General features: G+C 38.2%; 1 protein-coding gene across 13 annotated transcripts in view; it reads right to left on the bottom strand.

The window, feature by feature from the left end:
• The window catches only part of DGKH (diacylglycerol kinase eta), a 182,611-nt gene that overhangs the window by 66,411 nt on the left and 89,705 nt on the right, over positions 1–26,495 (bottom strand). For all 13 annotated transcript variants that reach the window (XR_009049070.1, XM_057707879.1, XM_057707880.1 and 10 more), the window contains 4 exons: positions 8,910–9,014; positions 8,515–8,647; positions 3,499–3,605; positions 2,689–2,814 (listed from right to left, as the gene is read on the bottom strand). Coding sequence is in view for 12 of the 13 variants with exons in the window: in XM_057707879.1 (XP_057563862.1) it covers positions 2,689–2,814; positions 3,499–3,605; positions 8,515–8,647; positions 8,910–9,014 (471 nt within the window). In the remaining variant the exon portion in view is untranslated. The remainder of the gene's footprint in view (positions 1–2,688; positions 2,815–3,498; positions 3,606–8,514; positions 8,648–8,909; positions 9,015–26,495) is intronic.

Genomic DNA, 26,495 nt, shown 5'->3' with positions numbered 1-26,495 from the left:
GGAACTATGGTTTGGTTTGGTTTTGAACCAGGTGACTGTGTTTAGACACTAGATACTCTGCTGTTAGAAACTCACACTTTAAAGGCAACATACTATCATAACAGATAAATGACAGTGTATGGGAAGTACAAGATGAAGAGGGATGTAACAAAAGCGATGGTGGCCCAGAAACCTGTGTGTCTAACTGACACAGGGCAGGGCAGGAATGGTTTCTTACTACGGTGATAGTTAAGTTTGCCAGGAAAAAAGAGGAAAGACATTCCAGAATCATCCCTTTCTACAGTCTGTAATAATAGTTCTCTCCCACTTGTGAAATTTTTAAAATGTGGGAGTGAGCAGAGTAAGCAAGTAGAAAACCTAATTTAACTCCTACTGTTTTCTTTCTTAATTTCTACTGTTAAACTTAATAAAGTTTAAAAACTACTCATTTATCCCTTCCTCCTTCTCTTTTTGGTTACCATAAGTTTGTTTTCTATGTCCGTGGGATAAATTTGAGTGTGGGATTAACATATACACAGTACGATATATAAAATAGATAACCAACAAGGACCTACTATATAGCACAGGGAACTATACTCAATATTTTGTAGTAACCTATAAAGGAAAAGAATCTGAAAAAGAATACGTGAACATATATATGTATGTATAACTGAATCAGTGTGCTGTGCACCTGAAACTAACACAACATTGTAAATCAATTACAATAAAAAAAGAAAAAAACTACTGACTAAATATAAGTAGAGACATATATTGCAGGTAAAGACAACTTATATAAAACCTTTCTAAAATAACTCATCACACAGACGACCTGCTTTCTTTTCAAAAAGTTATAAAAGAACAGCTGAAGTTCCAGAAGTAGAGAAATAGACCAGTAAATGCAGACTAATAAAAATAGTGGCAGATGCAGACATCAGTGGTTGTCCCCCCAAAAAAGAAATCTTGGGTGTGATGGAATCTCAATTTAAAATCTTGTTTACATGAGCACTCCTTTAAAATAAGGAATGGGAGAAGAGGGTTTTCAGGGTTAGGGCTGCACCAAAACTCCAAAAAGAAATATCTAAGATACTCTGTATATGACATTAAATAGGATAAAAGAAATAAAAAGTGACATCTATGTCAATAAAAGAGGCAATCAATGAAGAATAACAAAAGGGTGGGGATGAAGAGAATCAGGTTTGATTCAAAAAGGGAAAAGTGGGGACTTCCCTGGCGGTCCAGTGGCTAAGACTCTGCTTCCACTGTAGGGAGCACGGGTCCCATCCCTGGTCGGGGAACTGAGATCCCACATGCCACGCAGTGCAGCCAAAAAAATTAAAAACAAAAACAAAAATGAAAAAAGAAACACAAGATTACCTATCAAGCCTGACTGAAAAATTGACTTCTCCTCTGTGGCCTATGGAATCCATCTCATTGATTACGAAACCAACATATCACACGCACATCTCTTGCATTTGCTGATCGTCACTGTGCTTATCGAAAGGAATGGTTTCCCAACTTTTTGTTGTGGGGAAAGGGGCTGACTTCCAAGACTCAAAACAGGACCAAATAACTCAGCCCTCATGCAAGGCAATCAGCATCTTAGTCGGACAGCATCACCCAGGCTCAGGCGAGCACTCACTGCTGCCTGGTCCTGCTGTCTCTTAGCCCCACATCACCCTCTGAGTTCCTGCTCTCACTGCCCTCCCACAGCGTGGAGGCCCAGACCTCACACAGTCCGGCAGAGCTGGGACCATTCTTTGCCACTGGCTCCACGTTATGCTGTGACTGCTTCTCGCCCCTTTCCTGCACATACAAAGAAGTCTTAAAATATTTACTTATTTATATAACATAAATGTATATAATTAAAATTATATCAGTGCATGCCCACTGAACTCAGCTTCTTTCTCTTGGAGAACACACACAGGGTTGTAGCAAACTTACACGTTGCCTGTCGATCCAAATTTGGTGGCTTTCTGTGGGCAACAGGTGATAAAATAGGCTGAAAGTAGCAAACCACTAAGTGTGGCTAAAGCTTGGTGAAAATCAATAAAACTGTGGGAAAGAGGTCCTCAGACAAAGGGAATATATAAGAAGGGTAGGTGTCACAAAAAAGGGCATTTGCAAAAGTAACCAGAGTGGAAGGAACACACCTTGAAAAAAGATGAACCTTACAATGGGTGCGTGTGCTACCAGGCTCTGCTCTGCCATAAATGCTTAGCTTTGTCTCTAAATCACATAGATGAGAAAGTTACAGAAAGAAAGATTGTAAATGGAAAATAATTACAGGGCTTCCCTGGTGGCTCAGTGGTTAAGAATCCGCCAGCCAATGCAGGGGACACGGGTTCAAGCCCTGGGCCGGGAAGATCCCACATGCTGAAGAGCAACTAAGCTGGTACGCCACAACTACTGAGCCTGTGCTCTAGAGCCCTCGAGCCACAACTACTGAGCCCACATGCCACAACTACTGAAGCCCACGCGCCTAGAGCCCATGCTCCACAACAAGAGAAGCCACTGCAATGAGAAGCCCACACACCATGACAAAGAGTAGCCCCTGCTCACCACAACAGAGAAAGCTCGTGCGCAGCAACAGGGACCCAATGCAGCCAGAATAAATAAATAAATAAATAAATAATAAAATAAATCTTACAAAACAAAACAAAACCAAAAAAATCATTAAAAAAAAAAAGAAAAGAATTATAAAGCTCTCACCATTGTTTTACACCAAAGGCATCTCCAATCTTGAAGACGGAGAACACTGCCGCACGTTTTGTCACAGACAGCACACTTGGCGCTCACGGGCAAGTTACCCTCAAGCCACTGGTGGGGCATAGCCAGCTGTGCAACAGGAAGAAAAGGCTGTCAAATTAAAGACTGTGGAGGACATCATTCTCACCCAAGGGAAGAGACACAATGATTTCTTGCTCTGTGAAATCAGCAACATCTATCATTCATGGCATGCATTCATTTTCCCGACATTTATTGAGCATCTATTATGCCACGAGCACTGTAGGGATACAAAGATAAGTAAGATTAAACCCCTGCCCTGCAGGATTTGCAGTCTCACTGAGAAGAAAGGCATGTAGAGGGATTATTGTAAAGTGACCGTGAAGTGTTATCAGATTCGCATGCAAGGGAGGCAAGGTTTTGAAGGTGGGGACACCATTCAGAGGAGGCCCCAAAGTCTGAGGAGTGAACATCCGAGTAAATAGCTGAGCTGAGCCTTAAAGAATAACTTAGTTGGCCAGATAAGGGTACGGCTCCTGCCCAGCATAGCAACCACTTCTAAGCCCTTTCACAACATTCCCCTTGAAATTTAAGAGCTGAAGGCAGCTACAAAGAACTGGAGTGAAAGTAAAAAGTCACAATCAACCGAAACCTTCCATCTAATTCTAATAATAAACACTCCCACTTAAGTCTCTGTCGTAATGTAACTAATAGACGCTCCCACTTAATGTCCACAGAAGCAGAGAATAAAAGAGCGGAGGTGCTGGGGAGAGAGGGGAGACAGAATGAGCTTACCCCATCCTCATTCTCTATGATGTCCTTCCCGATGGAGGCCAGGGTCGTCCACTTGCAGTTATTTGTTGCTCTCACTGCACACCTTTTGTGAGCCTTGAACTTACACACTAAAAAAAATAATAATAATAAAAGTCAACCATTGTTAATGAATATGTACTTTTGGACCAACAATGAAAGGAAATCACAGCATGAAATTTTAAAGGGGTTGGGGGGGGGTAGAAGGAAAACAATATTTTTAAAAGTCTCTATTACTCTTCAGTGATATTCTAAAAAGCAAATATGGTCACGTGTTTATGAAGCACTTTGATCAAGCTACAGATTGCTATTTAAAGAGATTCAATCACGTACGATAAAGAAGAACAAAAAGGAAATACATACGAAAAGAATAAGTTCTTGACAAGAAGGGAGACGACATACACACACAACAGAAGAAAATAAAACTCAGTTATACAGGAGGGCTGCTAACATCCAGTTTCTAAGTCTGGGTGCTGATTACATGGATGTGTCTAATTTGTGAAAATTCAACAAGTTGTGCGCACTTCCGATATTTGCTTTTTTTCTGTACATACAGTATATCGATACTTAAATCGAAAGTTTGAAACTACCAGAGAGATAAAAACCAAGAGAATTCAGGGGAATCTTAAAGAGCAAGCATGTCCAGAAAACATCCAGGCATCGTGGGAAATAGGTTGATGAGGGTCACAAAGATGGCGCTCTTTTAAAAGCATCCTGTTGGGATGACCACATGACAACGTAGAAGAAAGGAATGATGAAGAGATGTTCCTACTACACCCATCACTAATTCTCCCAGGCCATATTACCAAAAAGGTGCCTACAAAAGAGAATTAAGAGGAAACAACCAAGACATTTCACATATGTGAAAAAACACATAAACCACAGATTATTTGAAAAATTAACCCTTGCTTACAAAAATAAGAACTTGACTCCTACTAAGCTTATCCATCCCTCTAAGGACACACATTATCCATGCGTTAATGGATACTGATGTTATAAGTGCTTCTGACTTTTCAGAGAAATCTGTGAAAGCAGAGATCATTTTGATGGAAATAAGGTAGCTGTTGCCAAATTCAAAACGTAAGGCTTCTCCTTATCACATGGTTTTTGAATTTCTACCAGTAAACCATTAACAAGTTTGAAATGATGGGTTACACACATTTCTCTTTAAATTGTCCTGATTTGATGTAACATGAAAACAAAGGGGTCAAGTAAAGTAACTAAGATGTCTACAGCTATATGTTCAGAATGCTTCAAGTATCATGAATAGCCAATATATAAATGGGCACTTAAATTGAGCTGGTCTTTCTTTTAAAAATATTAGTCTATAGACATTGGCAATGTTTCATTTACCTGCTCTTTAGTGTACAGTGACAAATTCTTTCCTGGAAATCATACTATTTTGATATAAATCACTTCGTGACGAAGCACACACCTCATACAGAAAACAAATTTTCAACTGAATTTCACTGCTGATAAACAATAGTATAAAGAAACAGCACCATAGGAAATAAGCTTAGTTTGAAAAAAGTTTAGCATGACCGGCTCCCTTTTGCTCCAATACAAGTGACTTTTAAATTACTTGATATTTTTTAAACTATTTCAATGTTTTCACCTGTTATATTTCACAAAAGTATGGCTCTAGTTTTAGTTCTAGTCTTAAAAAGCAGGCTGCTTTTTAAAGTACAAATAAGTACTTGATATTAATCTAAGAGGCAAAGAAAGAAGTAAAAAGAGGGCAACGGGGTATAATTTCATGGCTTTTTGAAGATTTTGCCATTAAAAATCAAACAGCCCATTAAAAATAAAAATCACTTTTGTAATAATAAAGTTCTTCATGCAATGAGGCTTGAGAATTACAAAGTTGCTTAATATAGCATATAATGATAAAAATAAAACAAACTGGACTATAATTATGGTCACTAAGGAATGGACATGACTATTAGGCCCCTTAATTTGGTTGGCTGACAATTTTCTCCAAACAAGTTATTCTGAAATAAAGCACTTTTTCCTGACCTGTAAAGTCATTATTTCAAATCCCCAGAACACAAAAAATACACTGACGTGACAAAATGATGATTCTTTATTGCAATATTCAGTCTTTATCATGTACCCATGTGGAGATATTTGGTGCTGTTGATTAAAAAAAAAAAATCACTTACCTTTTTATTCTTAGAGTGCTGTATAAGTAACTGTGAAGGGCAATTATGCTCTGAAGTTATAGCTAAGATTCTCAACTGACTTAGGGGATTATTTATGAAATGTATTTTCTGTCTTCTATTTTTCATTCATATATTTTATATATGCAAGGCTTTAAAATCATGATTTTAGTTATTATTCAACACAAACCTACAAGACAAATCAGTACAGACTCTTTTTACTGTGAAAACAAGGGCAGAAAGATTAAGTAAATTTAGTGGTGGTGTTACACACTGGAAGCTAGATTCTATCCTAATCCAACGTTATTCGTTGTCATTGTCAAATGCATTTTTCCTGTATTTGCAACTCTGTTATAACTTTTAAAGCCTCTTGTATTTTAAGCCCTTAGTTTTATCAAGCAAGCAGTTTATTCAGATTTCAGGGGGGGTTCTGAAGTTTAACTTGGTCTACAATAAAAATATCCTAAATAACCACAGTCTCATAAAATAAAAAGGCAACTTTTCTGTATATTCGCAAAACCCTTGGGATTTTTAAACCCTTCTGCTACAGTTCTAAAAATACTCATGGACAAGATGCTGCAGATTTAAAATTTTTATCAGCAGAGAAAATGAACACTAATATATATTCCTCTAGAAAGATAATTAAAAAACACTATCACTGAGACTTAAAAAAAGTCAGGAACTTAATTACTAACAGAATAATGTAACACATTTATTTAAAGATGTTGGAGTTTTTTATTCTCACCAGCTAATGTAATTTTCATTTTTCTTTTAAAATGCTTAGAAACATATTCAGTCATCCCACTATTAATTTCAATTCCTAAACAATTAAATGTATTTAATAATGCATAACTTTCAAATCAGAAGGATACCACAGATCAGATCTAAGGCTATTTTAGATCTGATTTTTTTTAGCATTTTGAGGATAACAGACTATAAGGTACAAAGACTTTCAAAATAACCCCAGATAATATTACAGCCCTGGGGGAACTCTTTTAGATCACTAAAGTCATAAAGACCAATTATACCTTTGTTTGCAATCATTCTTTAAATCTAAAAAAATGTTTAATGCCTCCTCCAAATTCTCATTTTCATGAATTTTAATGCATCAGGCCATGATGCAATCTGTAATTGTTTACTTGATGAATTTCTTATATAACACAGTTACAAATGTCTACAATATATCTGAATAGAAAAGTAGCATTATTATACGTACTCTCTCATTTCATTTTCATAGTATTCTGTGAAGTATAAAGGACTAATTATCCCCATTTTACAGATGAGGAAGCAAAAGTCTAAAAGAGTTAAAGTACTCCTGATCAATTTATGGTTGTAAAATTGAAATTGGAACCCACAGGGTTTAACTGCAGAGCTCTATTCTTACCCACTAGGCTGTGTCAAAATACTGACATATGTTGCATTTTATAATTTAAAATGTATTTAAAAAAAATTTTTTTTAATTAAAAAAATAAATAAAATGTATTAAAACTGTGACATTTTATTATTTAATTATAATATAGTTATATTACAAAATTACCTAAGAATTTTTTTATATTTGAGAGAAAAGCTAAATAAGAGTATTATATGTAGTTCAAAAAGTAGTATACAGTGATGGAATCACTGAGGTACTAAAGTAAATAAATCTAAAGAAGGTATGAGTTTTCTCCTGGTAACTATTAATATATTTCTTTTAAGTGGTCACTGCTCTTAAATTTAAAAATAACCCACAAATCCTGAGATGAGAACAGCATAGATCTTATTTTTAGAAAACTGTAACGAAATCTACAAGTAAAATGATGACATCCATTTAAATTGAACAGAAATGAAATAAAACAAACAATGCAACATAAGTAACAACTGAAATCCTGCCAAAGAATATACACTGTCCTCACAGAAAGTTTTGTTCTCTACAATCAAACAGAACAGAAAAAGAATACTGGAAAATTAGAATGATACACAAAATTTAAAGAATTTTCTTTAATAGTAGTTGCTAGTTCCTCAGGAGGGAAACGCTACATTTTGATTTATACTTCCTTCAAATGATTTTAGGTTATCTTATCCGGAGCCAAAATATTTCCCAAGTTGGTCCTATGTGTGTGGAGCTTCACTATTTTTTTTTATCTTTACTGGAGTATAATTGCTTTACAGTATTGTGTCAGTTTCTGCTGTACAACAAAATGAAAGAGCCACATATATACATATATCCCCATATCTCCTCCCTTTTGAGCCTCCCTCCCAACCTCCCCATCCCACCCCTTTAGGTCTTCACAAAGCATCAAGCTGATCTCCCTGTGCTCTGTAGTAGCTTCCCACTAGCTATCTATTTTACATTTGGCAGTGTGTATGTATCGATGCTACTCTCTCACTACGTCCCAGCTTCCCCTCCCCGTGGTATCCTCAGGTCCGTTTTCTACATCTGCATCTCTATTCCGACCCTGCCACTAGGTTCATCAGTACCATTTTTCTAGATTCCGTATATACGTGTTAAGCATACGGTATTTGTTTTTCTCTTTCTGGCTTACTTCACTCTGTATGACACACTCTAGGTCTATCCAACTCACTATGAATAGCTCAATTTCATTCCTTTTGCCAGGGAAGCAACCTAAATGTCCATTGACAGATGAATGGATAAAGAAGATGTGGATATATACAACGGAGCTTCACTTTAAGCCACAGTAAAATTAAAACACTCTGGTCTCACTGAGATGCTCCCAGCTACTGCTTCCATCCAAGGGAAATGTCTTCCTGTGATGATGTTTCTCTGTTCACAGATGTACCAGTGGCGGTGTGTTTACAGTAAGGTCAGTGTTCGAGGATGAAGACACTCTGGATGCTACTGTACCTTCACAGGACAGGCCATGGGAGGTGACTCCAGAAAGACTCTCTCGGCAGACGTTGCAGAAAGTGGGTCGGGCATGGGAGCAGGCGTACCAGTTATGCATCCCTGAGAAATGTTCCACGTTAAACTGGGCCACCTAGAAATGAGACAAATTTGCCAAACAAGAGAACAGGACTACATTTGGAATGTATATAATTATGATTAAAATTTCAAATCCATAATTTTTAAACTAAAACACTTTGCTTTAACTAAAAAAAAAAAAATTCACTATCAGGTTTAAACAAGTTGCTGAATGAATCTACGCTTATTTTTTTTTTTTTTCCAGAATATAGCTTTAGCGCTCCGGTTCACATTTATTCTCTAAGAACATGAGATGACAGGAAGAGATGCTACTTTACCTCGTAAGGTTCTCTGGTCTGTACAGACTTCAGTGAGCTGATCCAATCCTCCATCTCTTTCCTGTTCTCAGCGCACAGCATTAGTCTTCTGAATGGAGTGATTATCTGAAAGGGATAATTCAACCTAATGATTGTTATTAACCAACAAAGAGAGATTACTGCAAGACCTAACACCTTACAAGGTGATTCCATTTCTAACCTCTGGAGTCCTGACTTCCTTGATGAAGAAAGTAAGATTCTCTGTAAGGTAAATGGATTTAGTTCTCAGTGTGATACAATGTGGTCAAGGAAAGAAAAATTCTGAGGAGGCTCTTCTTGTCTTTGATCTCATTGCTATTTACTTCTCAGGCTTTTTAGCCCTTTGCCCAACGCTATGAACTCAGATAAGCAGAGTATTCTTATTTCATGTAATATATCCTGAAAATTGATTCTAAATATAACTCAAAATAATTCATAGTAAGCTTAAATTAACACATATTTTTCAAATTTGAAATTTAAAAAAACTGAACATCAAAGGAATGCAATATTAAATGATTTCATAATCAGTTTATAATAGTACCACGACTATTTTGTTTTAAATAATGTTGGGTTTACAGATCCTTTCCTTGGCCTATTTTAATATGATTTACGTGATGGATTTTTTTTTTCCCACTGTGTAGAACTCCACTGTATTCCTTTTTAGTGAGAGCAGGGAAGAGGAATTAGCACATAAGTCCTCTAGTTGGCTTTAAGGGAAGAAAATAATTGTGACTTTCACTTTTTTTCATGTTACTAAAGAAGGCAATTGATTATATCAAGAACCTTAAAACAAGAGGAATAAAAATTTCATGCTATTATAGCACCAAAAGTGCTTCCAAGTAAGATTCTAAAGTGACTTGAAAGCAGGCCCCATTTATGTGTGAATACAATATTCTGATTGTAATCTTGAAGTTGCTAAATCCTAAGCATTTACTGCAAAGAAGGGACAATTTATTCACTTGTGAAAGAAAAGCAAAATGTTACTTTCCTACTTGGAAACTATTTCCAAATAAGAAATTATATATTTACTTATAGAGCAAATTAGAAATTTTCCCAGGTTAGAAGCCAGTGCTCAGCTACAGATTGCATTAAAGAGCAGATTCCTCAAGTTATGGAAAAGCAATAATTATCTTAAAAGAAAAAGGAACCCTTCCCCAAAGGAGTAAACTAGTAACCCTGAATCACTCGTGTTCATCTTAGAAAATAAAATATTTGAATAAAAATTATTCAAAGCTATAGAGCTCAGTGCAGTTGTAGCTACTCACCAGTCACTGCCTCCTCTCATCTCTCATTAGTTTAGGGTAAACAATCCTTCCGTAGACCAAGGGGCTTTTAATACACTGGACAGGCACTCGTGCTTAAATACAGCCAGCCAGAAGTCACGTGGACAACACCGTTCAGCACTGGGTATTTGTTAATTGCATATGAAATTGAACAGAACCTCACTTTTGCGTTTTCTTCTGTTTGCTACTGTGCTCCTTGGATAAAGCTTATTAGCAGTCGGTCACTCCTCTTCCTCAATAAATAGTTAATGCAAAGAGCAATGCCTCCCTCATTACTTAGGAGCCAAATGGATGCTTTATTGCTTCAAAATGTTCTTCTAGGACAGCTCATCAAATGCAGCAGAGAGGTACCATTAAATCATAGTACACCCCTGGCTCTGATGACTGGCACAGCACCGCAGAAATCTCTGTGTGTCAATGGACTGACTGAATCAATTTGATATTTATCAGAATAAATATCACCTCTCGCATGTTTAATTTTTTTGCTATACTATCAATATATGGTGTAACTCTAAGGATTTCCTCTCTTTCATTATGATCTTAAGAGCGAGTGAGACACGTATTATTCAGGTAAATAAACCAGGTTTCCTATTTTATTCTTTAATTTTTTTTTTTTTGGTTAAATTCTAAGTAAAGCAGGATGTCTAATGGTTTTAACTATCTTTAATGCCTTTATAGTCTTTAAAAGTCATTGTGAATTCAATAAAAAAGAGGGTAAAGAAGGATAGAGAAATAGCTTCTAATTTTTCTTGTAGCTTTTGGAACTACATAAATGCCTCAATTCTAAAGGATTTCAGCAACATAAATCATGCATGTACCTCATACACTGACGAAGTAAAATGTTTACATTTGCAATTTCTCCTTTTTAAAAAAATGTGTTTTAAAATGGGCAATCATATGCAAGTAAAGATCATAACATTTTTAAAATAAAAGTTAAGTTTTCAGGAGCCAAACAGAAATGATAAATAATTGTGATTTACAAGCCTTGTGATCAAGAAATCTATTGATTATCAAGTTACATTATGAGATGTTGATATGAAAAAAGGAAATCCTTCATAAATCAGGCGATGCAGAGATGTCTCGCTTTGTGGCTGGAGGACCAAAAATATCTCAGGGAGCAGCCTGGAGCTGGCTGGGCTGAACTGAAGTCAAGGCTGGTTTATTAAGCAAACCTGTAACATCTCCCAGATTGTCCCTTTCCTCTCCGGGCTAATCCTTGCTCAGGCCTCCGATGCTCTGAGTCCCCTCCCTACCTTTTACTTAAACTCTTCCTCATCACTGAGCTTTGTAGAAAAGAATATGCCAACAGTCCCAGCGGCTAACGGATTCAGGCTCTAGCTGTATCTTCACCGAACTGCATGACACTACGGTAGTTCCTCATCCAAATCTCTATTAGGAAAATATCTGACGAGCAGCAAACTCTGAAAATGACTTGGTTCTTACTCTGAAGGTATATCGAACTCAGCCTTTTTATTATAAGAAGGGAGGAGAGTGGGAGATGGAAGGATAGAGGAGGGGGCTATTCCCAGAGAAGACAGTCAGAGCCTATTGGGGGCCAAAGCCAGGGTGTTTCTAGAACTAGAGGACTTTTTACCTTTCTTGAAGGGTCTGCAGTTTATCTGTTTCCTAAAGTGTCCCCTAGCCCCTGGCCTTACCTCAACCCTTACTTTTACCCTCTCTACCCACTACCCCAACATTCCCAAATGACTTTTTTTTCAGGCACATCTGAACTTACTTCAATAATCAGTTTCTTCAAATGGTAACCACCACGCCCATCTCGAATCCAGGGGAACACACCTGTCTGTCTGTTCATCCACCCCAGCATTTATTGTGTGTTTACTGCATGCCAGAGCCTGGGGCATACAAACCATATGGGCTTTGCCTTACCAATCTATAAAGGAGACAGGTAAGTAAACCAAGATCTGTCTGATTGAAAAAGTGCTATATAAGATGGAGTACAAAGGAATGACATCTGTATTTGTTTTCTAAGTGCTCCCTCAAATACTATACAAACTCCACAGGGACAGAGATGTCGTTCTACTGTGAGAGTCACTGGCCTCTAAGGGTTAATCCAACAACTCTATTATGTTGTATAAAGATCAAGAATCTCTCAGTCTGGCAGAGCACGTCTGCTCCATCCTACTTTGCAGATGCGAAAGTGAGGCTCAGATCGAGCCTCATAAAACAGATATAAAACAATCTGGCATTAAATATATAAAATTCTATCACAGAGTACCATTATAGTCAAGACTTTAAATATATAAACAGGCACAGGAAAAAAAATACTGTACTGGTTTTCTTTCAGCGAAAGAATTGCAGATAATTTATAATTTTTTTGGTTTGTCGGTGGTTTCTAAAGTAAATAGATAGTATTTTGGTAATAAATATTCTTTAATTTTTTTTGCTAACAGAAGAATGGGAATTTAGAATTTAAAACTTTGCACTGTTCCAAAGCAAGAATTTTCAAGCTTGGCTGTACTTTAAAATGACCTGGGAGGGGGCCTTCCTAGGTGGCGCAGTGGCTGAGAATCCGCCTGCCAATGCAGGGCACACGGGTTCGATCCCTGCTCCAGGAAGATCCCACGTGCCACAGAGCAACTAAGCCCGTGCGCCACAACTATTGAGCCTGCGCTTTAGAGCCCGTGAGCCACAACTATTGAGCCCATGTGCTGCAACTACTGAAGCCCAAGCACCTTGAGCCCATGTGCTGCAACTACTGAAGCCCAAGCACCTAGAGCCTGTGCTCCGCAACAAGAGAAGCCACGGCAATGAGGAGCCCGTGCACCACAACGAAGAGTAGCCCCCACTCACTGCAACTAAAAAAAGAAAGCCCGCACAAAGCAAAAAAGACCCAACACAGCCAATAAAATAAAGAAATTAATTAATTAATTTAAAAAAATCACCTGGGAGACTTTTAAAAACCCCAACGTCCAGGCCACATTCCACACATATGAATTCAGAGCATATGAGGGTGAGACCCAGCTACCAGGTTTTTTTTTTTCTTTTTTCAACTCCCAGGTGATTCCAAAGTGCAGCCAAGTTTGAGAACCAGTGTTCTAAAGATATTTTACTGCAAATTCCTAACTGGAAACCATTAATGTAACAGCAGTGACTCAGTGCCTAAACGCTGGAGTCAGACAGACTCAGAATGAATGCCAGCAGCATCCTTTCTTACGAGTGAATGTTTCCTTGGCAATCTGAGCCTCACTTTTGCATCTGCAAAGTAGGATGGAGCAGCTCCTCACAGCTCTGTAGAGTGTGGTGTGGATTAGTGAGGCAATCTAAGCACAGTGTCTGTTGCTAAGCCAAACCTCACTAAATATTAGCATCACAATTCTTCTTAATGCTGATAGAGATGGTGTACATATTTACAGCCTCCTTCTATAATGCATACATTCCTTTCTTTCTTTCTTTCTTTCTTCCTTCCTTTCTTTCTCTCTTTCTCTTTCCTTCTTTCTTTCTTTCTTTTTCGGCCACCGCACAGCATGCGGAACTTCCCCAACCAGGGATCGAACCCATGCTCCCTGCAGTGGAAACACGGAGTCTTAATCACCGAACTACCGGGGAAGTCCTATAATGTATATAGTTCATGTATAAGTGTGGTCCACAGACAAAAGTAACAGGAGCTTAGGTCAAAAATGGAGGCATTTTGCCAACAAAATGATCACTGGCTAGCAAACTACCAAAACAGAAATAAAGATAATGACCCATTCCTTAGAAGACGTTAGGAAAATATCAACAAACAAATCCGAAGACAATAAGAAAATATCCATAAACAAATTAGAAGACATTAGGAAAATAACAAACAAATTAGGAAAAAATGGTCTTCTTGGCTTAATTGCACTGCGTCTAACCTTACCCAAAGCAGGAATATAATGGCAAAAGGCTTACCACCGAGCATGAGATCCCAGTACAGCAGTGAGAGTTCAGAATGCCGTCTCTACTAGGTATCAGGCATAAACTATTCAAGATCAAGGGTTCCTCCTTCTAACTCAGATTTCTGATTCTGCATTGAAGGAAATTCTGCAACCTTCTGTGGTAACTTTAAGGATCCAACAACTTTTTTCTGTTAGAAAATTCTTACTTCTAATCTAATGTTACTTACAACACACTGAACACATCTGCACCCTGATATACTTCTTGTATGTTTGGTGATTAATCCCAAACGGCCCTGATTGAAATAAAAATTCCTTTGCAGTGAGAAGCCCTTCTTAGGAAGCAGGACGAACAGTGAGTTTAGTTGTGCTATAACAATTTTTGTTGTCTATACTTATTACAACTTAGGGGATATAATTTGACTTTTGCTAAAGCTGAATCAGGTATAAACATATGTCTTTATAACACAAGGTTTGCTATACCTGAAGTTGCCAAAAGCTCAGTCTTAATAATCTTCTTCTGTAAAATCTATATCCGTCTCTTAAATTATGTTATGTTCCCTGTTTTGTTCCATTCTTCTTTTATGGAACGAAATAATTCACTTTGACAACTTAAATGTGCCAAACTGCAATGTAGCCATGCATCTCATGTATTTTGAGAGCAGATACTTATTCCCATACTTCAAAGAGTAAATAGGGACCACTACATCCAAGGGCACTGGTCTTTAATGATGTGTCTGTACCTGAATCAAGCCAAGAGTTTTTTCAAAACATAGCCAATCACGCTCCAAATCAGACTTGGTAAATCAATATCTTCTTCTGGGGAGAGGTGTGGATAATTTCAGATGTAACTGTATTTTGGCAAAGCTATACAGGTAATTCTGGCGCACAGCCATTTATCAACCATGAAGGGTCATCGAAGCATCCAACTTTTCCATTAATCAAAGCAGGAGCTGGTCTAAATAAGGTAAAGAACGTGCTCTTAAGGTTTATGGCCCCCTAGCTCCCTCTTCTGTACCCTTCTACTCCCAAATTTCCAGGGTTCTCTTCTGCCCCTAGCAGTATTTCTTTGCGTGGGACCCACCTGTAATAGTCTACCACCTACAGCACCCCATGTGATATAACAGAGGTCACAAAACAGCGATCTCCGAGGTTTTTGTTTGGCCATTTCTGTTGAACCCTGAAGTGCTATGCTGTGAAACAACAAGTTAATATCCATCATATTAGACAGGTTCTTTACCCACCACAATACAAGCAGCTTAAACCTATTTTCTTCAGCTGGCCACTCTGTACACTTATGGCCCCTGGAGGTATCTGAGTTTGCAAATCCTATATAAAGTCTCTGACTCCTTTGCCTTCAAGGGTCAATGCTTCCCTATTTTATTACAGTCGCCTCAAGCCCTGTCGGTTTTCTAAGATGACAACTACTGACCTAAAAAAGTAATTTTCTCTGAGTGGTTAATAGATGATAAATGTTTATTTTCTCTGAAGGGTGTTTGAATTTTAACAGAAGACTAATAAAAGTACAATGTGACAACGAATGTATCTCTGGCACCAAGACCAAAGAAAGTGCCACAGGTATTTTCAACAGACAGTATAATTTAAATCAATAAAATAACATAATTTTAGATTAGGATGAGGCTTCCTCATACTGATGCAATACCATAAACATTCATTTTATAGCTGTAAACGCTGTGGCATCTGCATTAAATGCTCACGAAGAAAGAGACTAGGTTCCGTGAAATCCTGGAACCCAAATTTCACACTATCTAAAATAATGTAAAATAACTTATAAAAGAGGTAACGGACAAATGGTAAGACTGAGATCAACAGGTAATTCACATACATGTGAGAACCGCACCATTAATCTACAGCTGGAATTTATGAAGACATTTTGCTATGCAGGCAGCATGCTATGTAAATATCAACAGGATGCTAATTCACATGGCTTGGCAGTTGAACTTAGGTCTTGCCTACTCCCTTTCAGAATGATCTAAAAATCTTTTCAGATGTCTGTTTAGAACCACGTTCAGATTTATAAACAAACACACATACACATCCTTTACTGACAGTATGTGAAGTACAGAGTCAAAGAGGATATTTGAAAATCATTCTATAATTTTGTTTTTGGCTGAGTGACCATCCTCCTAAGCTGATGAGTACTTTTAGCTGAATAACAACTCCCTGAACTTAGCAGGCATTCCTGTAATGTAGACTAGGAAGTAGCAAACATCCCATAGGCTCTCAGAGTAAAAGGGGAGGCATTAGTCATGAACTAGAGGAAGTCTGTCCCAAATCTGCCTATTTTCCAATCTAATATTCTGAGAAATTTACTAATTATAGAAAGGGAAAGACCCCTGGACGAGAGCAGAACATCTTGGCTAAGAGTATGTTTGTCTTCTTATCTACAAGAACACTTCTACAGACTTATGGCAAAAAGGCAATAACTCATTGATTTTTCAGTCATCTCTGTAAATTAACTATGGTATTAATTTTGTTACAACATATTGAAGAGAAAAAAATAAATGTAGAAGCTCAATGAGTTGTCCACAATTAATTAATCCACTTCCTATATGAAGGGTTTAAAAAGTGTTACAGGGGACTTCCCTGGTGGTCCAGTGGGTGAGACTCCATGCTTCCAATACAAGGGGCCCAGGTTCGATCCCTGGTCAGGGAACTAGATCCCGTATGCATACCGCAACTAAGAGTGCACATGCCACAACTAAAAATCCCACGTACCGCACCTAAGACCTGGCACAGCCAAAATAAATAAATAAATATTTTTTTACAAAGCGTTACAGCAAATTAAAAAAAAAAAAAAAGACAATTCCTTCACTGTAAAATACTGAATTGAGTAACTATGGTCAACTCAGCAAATCTCTTTCACAGCTTCTGCATACCCAAGTTTTGTTTGAGAAGAAAGATGGAAAAGAGGCAGAGTTAAATCTGGCAACCATATTTTGAGGGATGCCTACTAAAGAATGAGGGGTCAATACAATGCTGAGAACGATTTGCTTTAAAACACTTCAGGTGAAATAGGGAAGAGAGAATAGATGAAGTGTGGTGACATCTAAATAGTAAGAGCTGGGCAATAGGGATGTGGGGGGTCATCACGGTTATTCAGAGTCCGTGTATATCTGAAATTTTTCACAATTAAAAAAACTGTACATTGGGGAGCATTTGGGAACCCCAAGCAAAACTCTTCAAGGGATGTCTTAAGTCTCAGATTGCAGGCCACACCCACCAGGACCCAAGTCTCTGACCTCCTACCTCCTTCTCCCATAGCAAACTCAAATTAGATGAGTAGTGAGGTTTCCTTTCTCAAGTGACCTAAAATATCCACAGAAGCTAATGAAGTAAGCCTTCTGATTACTGATTGAGATGGGGTGGAATGAAATAAGCTGCAGAGAGCTGTGCAAATTTTACTTCCATATAATTCTTGAGTTTCAATGACTCTGCTTAACATGAGTTCTGGAGATCATAAAACTTGACTAAGGAATCATGGCTTCATAACAATGTCATTTTCTACGCTTATTTGATTTTCCTCTATAACCTAATGTTGGATTTTTTAAATTGCCTTAGAATATCAAATATAAATAAAAAAAATTCTGGTGTCTGTTTCCATGAAAAAAGGAACCATGGATTTTAATACGATCAGTACCAATATTCTCTCTACATACCCAGTATTTCCACGGGATCTCACATTCCAAAAAGCAAAGTTTCCCTTTATTTAAATTAAAAACTTTAAAATACTCTAAAATCAAATTTTTATTGAAAAGCATTTAATGAAATGTTAACATAATAAAATAGAGACATGTAAAGTGGCAGAATTCCAAATACTTTTCAAATGAGCAACTGAACTCAACATTATATAATTTATATAGTCTTAGAATCCTTACAAAAACTGTAAAAGAAAGCAGCCTATTTAATATCTTTATGGGAATATCTTGTCTTTAAGGCTTTATTTCAGAGTAATGGTCCTAACCATCTCTTCCCAGAAGCATCTGGTTCACTAGAGAGCCAAAGGTAGAAGGACACAGTGAAACCTTAGAGAGTAAAGACAGTCCCTCTGAGGCTGTGCTCCCCTCTGTGCTCTCCCTGGAAAAAAGACATGGAGAAGGCTTCCGGGTATCTACCAAGAAAGGCTGTAAGTGTTACTTGGTGTGTGCTATTGTATCATTTACACAGATAAATCACTTGTATAATACAAACCACCGTTTCTTTGAAGACTAATAAGGTTTGGATCTAACTCAGTATTAAAAGTCTCTTAGAATTCAAATGAACTATAATCAGTTCCCAATGTATCAGTTTTCTATTGTTGCTATAATGAAGTATTCTCATACAGTTACGGTAGTCAGAAGTTAAAAACTGAAGGTGTCAAAGATCTGCGTTCCTTCTGTAGGATGCAGGGGAGAAGCTATTTCCTTGTTTCTTCAGTTTCTAAAGGCTGCCTGCATTCCTTGGCTCGTGGTGCCTTCCTTGCATCATTTCAACCTTCTGCTTCCACAATCACATCTTCTCTGACTCTGACTTCTCTTGCCTCCCTCTTACAAGGACCCCTGTGATTACACTGGGCCCACTCTAATAACCCAGGATAATCTCATCTCAAGATCCTTAACACAGTCACAACTACAGACCCTTTTGCCATATAAAGTGACGTTCACAGGTTACAGGAATTTGGATGTAAACATCTCTAGAGTTCATTATTCAGCTTACCATACCCACAAAATAGATACAACACATAGTTATTACTTTTAATACTGTAATAATGAACTGGTAAATCAATGACACCTCTACTATATTTTCTTATTATATTCATCATTTTAATTAGTATTCATGGATACAAATAACTTTTCTTCAAAGGAATTAATAATTAAGTTCCTTTAAAATAGGAGGCTCTCCTTGTTGATAAATAAACAGAATAATTACTCCTGCAGCATCTTACATTTTCAGAGTGCCTTGCTGTCAATATGGTCACATACATTATCAATTTAATCATCCCCATATACAGCTGGCCTACATGATAGGTAAAAAGAAATTTAACTGGTTTAAAATCATGAGCTCGTTAAATAGGAAAGCCGGAGTTTACAGTCAGAACTTCCGGCTTCATATCACAACCTCTTTCCCTTGTCAAACCAGACAAGTAGAGCCTGTTTCTCAACTGCCTTTATGGGACTGCACAAGCCTGCTGAAAGTGAAATCTCTTGTGCTGTAATTTGACATATTCAACTCTAAGAAACTAACTGTCATCAAAACAATTATGTCAACAGAAAACAAAAGGGTTAGGATAAAGTTTCAGATTAACAATAACAAAACGATGTTTCCTGGAGAAATTTTCAAAATAAGTAAGTTACAACTTCATTTACTATATAATAGTACCTATAACTAAAATATCACTAAAAATATACTTGGTTCACCAAAATTGGTTTAAAAAAACCTAAAAATTACTGATCAGCATTCTAAGAGGAGATCAACATCAACTAATATTTACACTGCCAATATAATGCAAGCTTATTTCATAACTACCAAAGGGAATTAAAAGAATTCAGAACCGAAAGCTAGGCCACACAAATCAGCTGTGTAATTCTATGTAGTCTGCTTAGTGTTTGCAAGTTTGCAAGCTCCCCATGAGTCCAACACCCAAGTGTTTGAAAAACTTCCCTGATAACCTATCTAAGAAGGTCTCCACTTTCACTCTTCAGCACAACCGTGCTAATCTCCCCTTTGTAGCACTTTTCTCCACTTAGATAATAACATTTGATTATTTTCTGACTCCACCCACTTCATGTCTGTTGCACAGCTGTATTCTAAAAGTCAAACACTCACACACAACATAAATAAATAATAAAAAGTCAAACACAATCCTAGCACAGAGCATATTAATGTCTTACGCAATGGCCAAAGATAATGGGTTAGATGAGCTATAACATTACGAAGAAAGTGCTGAAGGCTACCTATTGTGATAGTTAAAAATCTTACACTATTTGAATCCATCCATCAAATTACTCATTCAGTCACTAGAAAATGTAGAGAGTGCCGATTTTATGCCGAGCAATACTGCAGCCCTGAAGACAGAAAAATGAAATACTCCATCCTTTCACTCAAGGAGCTCATGGTACAAGGGGGAACACAGACAAGTAAACCTAATTTCAGTATAGGCAGTTCCTGTCATCTTCCAAACCACTTGGCCTGACTTAAAGATCCTTCAAGATCCGGATCCTCATCTATGCTCTCAGCACCCAGGGTGCAACTAGGACACAGTGAAAGGGCAGCTGACCAAGACTGAAGGATCAGGGAAAGCTTTGTGGGAGATGATACTCCAGCATTTAAGGATGAAAGTCACGTAAGATTTCTGTGGGGAGGAAGCCAGAGGAGGGGAAAGGAGGAAGGGTTATTGCAAATGAAGGGACACACAAACACACAGATGAAGAAAGGTCAAGGTAAGGAATGGTATTGTGAGTAGTGTGATATGACAACCACAGGTTGAAGAACAAAGAGAAGCCAGAGAGGTAGTTATGAAGACCTTTTTTTTACCATGCTTAGAAGTCTGGATTTAATCCTCCAAGGGACAGAGCACTACGAAAGGGCTGTAAGCAGGGAAGGGACGCGAATCCTTTATTTTAGAAAGATAACCCTGGCAGCAAAGGAGTAGGTCAGCTGGGTGGTCAGGAGACAAGAGAGAAGACTCTTATGAAAAACTGCGGGAAAGGCGGGACAGGACACGAGCTCAGGGTGGCGGGGGTGTGGGAGGTGCTGTGGATAGGAGCAGTCCACAAAGACAAGCAGAGATGCTTCAGGGTTTAATGACTTTTTCAGAGGCAGCGTTAATGGGCTTGGTGACTGGCTGTGAAGATAGAAAATGAGGGAGCAGTTTAGATGACTCCAGCTTTCAAGTTTGGAATGAAAATCAGTTTAAAGTCCTAAATACTAAGAATTACCATTTATGGAGTAATATTATGACAAGCCGGGACCTGTGTGTGCTAAAATGTATCGTATCACATCATATCATTTCATATATAATTTCATATATCATAGCATATCATATCACATCATATATCATATCATACTATATCAAATTTCATCCATGCAACTCAAAAAGTAGCAATCCACTTAACATTTGAGGAACCTAGGCTCAGAGAGGTTTGTAACTTGTCCCAGGTCACAAAGCACATGTAGGATTTGAAACTAAATTTTGTCTGTTTTCCTAACTATCTAGTAGAGAATGAAGGAATAGCAAAGAATTTACTGGCATTATCCTAGAGGAATAGACAGAAAAAGCTGCACAAGCTACTCACTTTTCCTCCCCTTAAAAAATAATCAGGGATATTGCAGTTATATTTCAATGCTATATATACTTGTACATTCTTTAAAGATGAGCAAGAAAAGGTACTGATAAAATAAGAATAATAATCATTTAATTTACTAATATAGACAGGTCTCTGGAAACCAGACACCGTTGGAGAACAAAATATTGTCAAGATTAGATAATCATATACAGCATTGTATTTGAAGTATTGCACTGTCCATGGGAAACTGAAAGGTTTTTTCGTTTGTTCGGTATTAATTGTAATAAGAAGGCTCACAGTGATTGCAGAAATTATTTATGTAGGCTATCACATACACATCCCCTGTAAGTTAGCAGTGAGTATTAGTTAATGGACACATTAAAAGTTTTACCCTTCATTTACTATTTTTAGACTGTACCAGGGCTTAGAACAATGCATTAGCCCCATTCCCTTGGCACAAGCTCTTTTGGTTTGTAACCATAAATTGCTTTGTACAGAACACATATGCAATGGGATCTGTCAAAACAAAATAATTATCTTGTTTGTACTGGTCACCACAAAACTAAAACATTTCTAAAATCTAAAATTTCCATTACACCATCATCATACTTAAGGAATAGAGAAGATGTTTGAATATGCTAGAAATGTAAAAAGAGCCATGAAAACAATACCCAGGAAAGTACTTTAAGCCATTTTAATAGTTTTTAAAGCATCTCCCTTAATCGTCTCCTAGACATCACCAGGATATCTTATCATCATTTCAAATTCACAATGTCCAGTTCACAAAGTCTTCTTTTCACTCCCCCAAACCTGCTTGTATTGTCATTTTCTACGCTTAATTAAAGGCATCATTTACGTATCAATCCTCCCCAATTCAACAACTCTAGTTTAGTTTCCTCCTCTCCCTCCTCCTTTCCCTTGTGGCCACAGTTCTCCGGTCTTTCCCACAATATCTCTCATCCATCCCCTCCTTTCCTCCTATTACAGAAAGTCTAAAATGTACCCCATCACGGTTTCCTTGACAGTGTAGCAGTGTCCAACTTGGGCTTCCTACTAAATCCAATTCTCCTGTCAAATGCATCTGATAGGACGCTGTCAGAAAGGGCTCCCATGTAGCATCTAAATTTTTTTTAATAAGTACTGAATAATTTGTGATACAAAAAAAATTCAAAATATATTTAGAAGGAAAAGTACATCTCCCTTCTAAGCCTGTCCACAGCTACCAATTTTCCTTCCTGAAGGCAAATATTTGTAAGCTTCTGTGTACCCATCCAAAGATATTCTTTGCATATTCAACAAATACGTGGTCTTTTGAGGTTTCAGTGCATGTGCATGTGTACACACACAGAGTGAGATTTTACACATGCATGCTGTTTCACATATGGCTTTTCCCACTGAATAAAACTTGGAGTTTGGTGTGTATTGTTATATAGAGAGCTGATTCATTCTTTTTCGTGGTTGCATAACATTCTACCATGTGATATATTTCATCACTCATTTCAACCAGTCTCTGATTTGCACCTTTGGGTTGTTTGCAATCTTTTGCTATTACAATGTGCAATAAATATCCGTGTACGTGTTTGCACACACAAATACTACATTTCACTACCTCTGCTAATTCTGGATGATGTGGGCAGTAAAGGCACTGATGAATCTAAAAGACTTGAAAAAACTTTCTTGGGGGACTTTCCCGGTGGTCCAGTGGTTAAGACCTCGCCTTCCAATGCAGGGGGTGTGGATTCCACCCCTGGTCAGGGAGCTAAGGTGCCACGTGCCTTGCAGCCAAAAAACAAAAACACAGAAGAGAAACAATACTGTAACGAATTCAATAAAGACTTTAAAAATGGTCCACATCAAAAAAAAATCTTTAAAAAAAACTTTCTTTACAATCTATCCCATAAAGTGTGTATCTTGATTGTACTGTGTTAAGGCCCAGGTTAAAAATTTTTTCAGTCGTCATTTTGAGTAGTTGTGTCAGTCCTTGCTGGTGGGCCCACTTCTACCCACCCTAAAAAGGCACATGCAACCTAGAACATCATCACAGGAACACCACTTTACCTGTACAAAAACAAAACAAAACAGAACAAAACACTCTGAATTCCTACAAAGGTCTCCAAAGGGAGCAGGACTTGCTGCTTTGTCCTGATAGTCTTACATTATGAGCCTAACAAATAGGGAAGTTCTAATCAGATTGTTGAGCAACTATGAAAAATTAATTACTGTTGGCATCCTTTGCTGATGGAATTCTGAAAGAGAAAATGGCCATTTGTACAGAAACCAGACCACAGAGACCAAACATTCAACCCTTATAAACTTGAGATCCGTAGAACAGACATACACACAACACAGAGAATACTGTGATTCTTCCCACTTGAATATTAGCTGCAGGTCTATACGTCTTCTAGTTACTACTCCAGTGACTACCCACCATCAGACAGTCACTCTATATAGGGGTGTGCTAGATAATTAAAAGCATTAGTGAAGTGTGTAAAAGCATCCCATTTGCAGAGACAAGCTATGCTACCAACTGATCCAGACAGATCGTGTCATCAGGTCATGTCCAGTGTCCAGATCAATGGAAGACATCACTCAACCTTGCTGGAAGGGGCCCAATTAAGCTCTGATGTCAAGGGCCAGGTTATCCTACAGCCACACCTTTTACTCTAAGATGCCTGCTCTGTTTAATAGCTTCTTGATAATGATATGTTCTCCTCCAAGATTTAAAGACCATCTTCTGCCTTGAATCCCATAGTGGGGGCAGCTTACAAGAAACTTCTGAAAGTATCCTAAGACAGCTTTCCGATCTTTCATAAACCCCGATCAGCTAACACAGCCTGACGGCCAGGACTGTCCAAAAGCCTGCAGATCTGCCACCAGCAAGTCTCATCTGTGACAACAAACAAAACTAAAAAGGAAAAAAAAATCTCCAACTGGGATAGCAATCTACCTCCGTGTTGTCCATAGGAAGGTCTTGCTCTTGATGCCACCGGCCTGTTGCTGACTAGATGGTCATCTGTCTTCCAGGAGCAAAAACCTACCTTTGCCTGCACGCACTGAGGTTTGGTCTCAGCAGAGCTGAAACCGGGTGCATAGAAACGTTTAAGGCAGAAACGAGTGAGCTGAAAATCTCTTCTTTAAGCACTTTTCTGTTGGAAATTAAATTCTTACCGGAGACCTGTCACAATGCAGAGATCAGTCACACTTGCTAATCCCCTCTCTTTCATGAAAGATAATTAACCTAATGACTACCACAAAAATTGACCTTGGTTGACAGTTAGCAAGCACTCTAATCGTTGCTGGCTAGTACACTGGTCTACATACCCTTCTCTCCATTTGCCAGCTAATGAGGATTCACCAGGAAGGGCCAGATTAGCCTAAATCCTATTTAAAATGCTGATTACTGCTTTCGCGCTCATAAAATTTCAATATGCTATTCACCCTCATGGGAAAATCACCAGCTTCAAATATGAATTATCCTACTTGTTAACTATATAAATTTACAAAATTATGTTCTATGAACCTCACCTCTACATCTATTGAAGGGAAGGCAGAATAGCTACTTCATGGGCTTAATGAGATAATGAAGTGAGATATAAACTAAAAAGTGCCTGCTATGTGCTCATTACTCCTTATTGCAAGTTACAGGACAGACCAAAGAGGTTGTGGAAATGAATAATCATTTGTTTCTTCTTGTCTATATTATAAACACCTTAAAATTTTAAAACTTGTAGAATAATAGGCTTCCCTTAGTACTGTTTTAATAATTCGTTAACATTCAAGGTAAACTTAAAACTATTTCAATATTCAAAAAAAATAAGTGGTTGATGTTTTAAATTGTCTCATGGAGCCAAAATCTGAAAAGTGTAATGATGTGTTCTCATTTCTACAGCGTTTCATGCCAGATGCAAGGCCAGATTCTGGAGTCATCGATAAGACCAGGTGTGATGAACAAAGGACGCACATCCCTTTTTGTGTGCACATCCCTTGGGCTTTGTCAGGGTGATTCAAGACTGCAGGAGGCTTGGCTCCCTCATAAGACACAGGACAGCAAACATCTCTGAAATTTTTCTGGAGTGTTCGAGCACCACAATGGCTCTTTACTGTTGCCAATTTCTTCACAGGGCACCAAACATTCTGACTTCCTGGGACATCTGGAACATCAAACTCCTTAGAAAACAGGACTCCACCCTGCTGGCCAGTATAGAAATTCCAAGATACTAAGACTCTTCAAGATTCTGTCGGGGCTTCCTAGGTGGCACAGTGGTTAAGAATCTGCCTGCCAATACAGGGGACACAGGTTCAATCCCTGCTCCAGGAAGATCCCACACGCCGCGCATCACCTAAACCCGTGCGCCACAACTATTGAGCCTGTGCTTTAGAGCCCGTGAGCCACAACTATTGAGTCCATATGCTGCAACTACTGAAGCCCACGCGCCTAGAGCCTGTGCTCCACAACAAGAGAAGCCACGGCAATGAGGAGCCCACGCACCACAATGAAGAGTAGCCCCCACTCACCGCACAGCAAAAAACAAAAAAGACCCAACACAACCAATGAAATAAATAAATAAATAAATTTATGAAAAAAAAAAAAAAGATTCTGCCGCTTCAGTCAGAAGGCCACAGGATAACATGATATCTTTAGCTGATATCCAGACATTGATGACGATTTGGGTTTTTTTTTTTTTTTTTAATTTTTATTGATAGTAGTTTATTTTTCCATCTTAGGCCTCTATTATAGGTACTTCTAGGAGACACGATGTGACCCCTTACAGAGTCTGAGGCTCCATTCTGTACCACAAATGGGGATGAGAAGTCAGAGCTAATCTAAATGAGTGCAGAACTAAAGAGCCTTCAGCTAAGAGCCTTCAGTCATGTCAAGACCACAATGAAGTCCAAGTAAATCCCACAGCCCTTCTCCAAAAGGGGCATGGGTGGAGCAGCCAGGTCAGCAGCCTGAGGCCATCTCCTGTGGCCGTCTGCACAGCCCAGAAGCCTCTGTGTAACTGGACGGCGGGTGGGCCTGGGGCTGCTCTTTCCAACCCTGAGCAACCCTTGCTAATCTTCACACAGAATCTCTCAAGAGAGAAGATGGGGAAGTTGCTGTATAACACAGGGAGATCAACT

Source organism: Hippopotamus amphibius, chromosome 14 (genome assembly GCF_030028045.1).
Source record: "Hippopotamus amphibius kiboko isolate mHipAmp2 chromosome 14, mHipAmp2.hap2, whole genome shotgun sequence".
Lineage (NCBI taxonomy): Eukaryota > Metazoa > Chordata > Mammalia > Artiodactyla > Hippopotamidae > Hippopotamus > Hippopotamus amphibius.
This window is presented reverse-complemented; position numbering and strand designations above follow the sequence as displayed.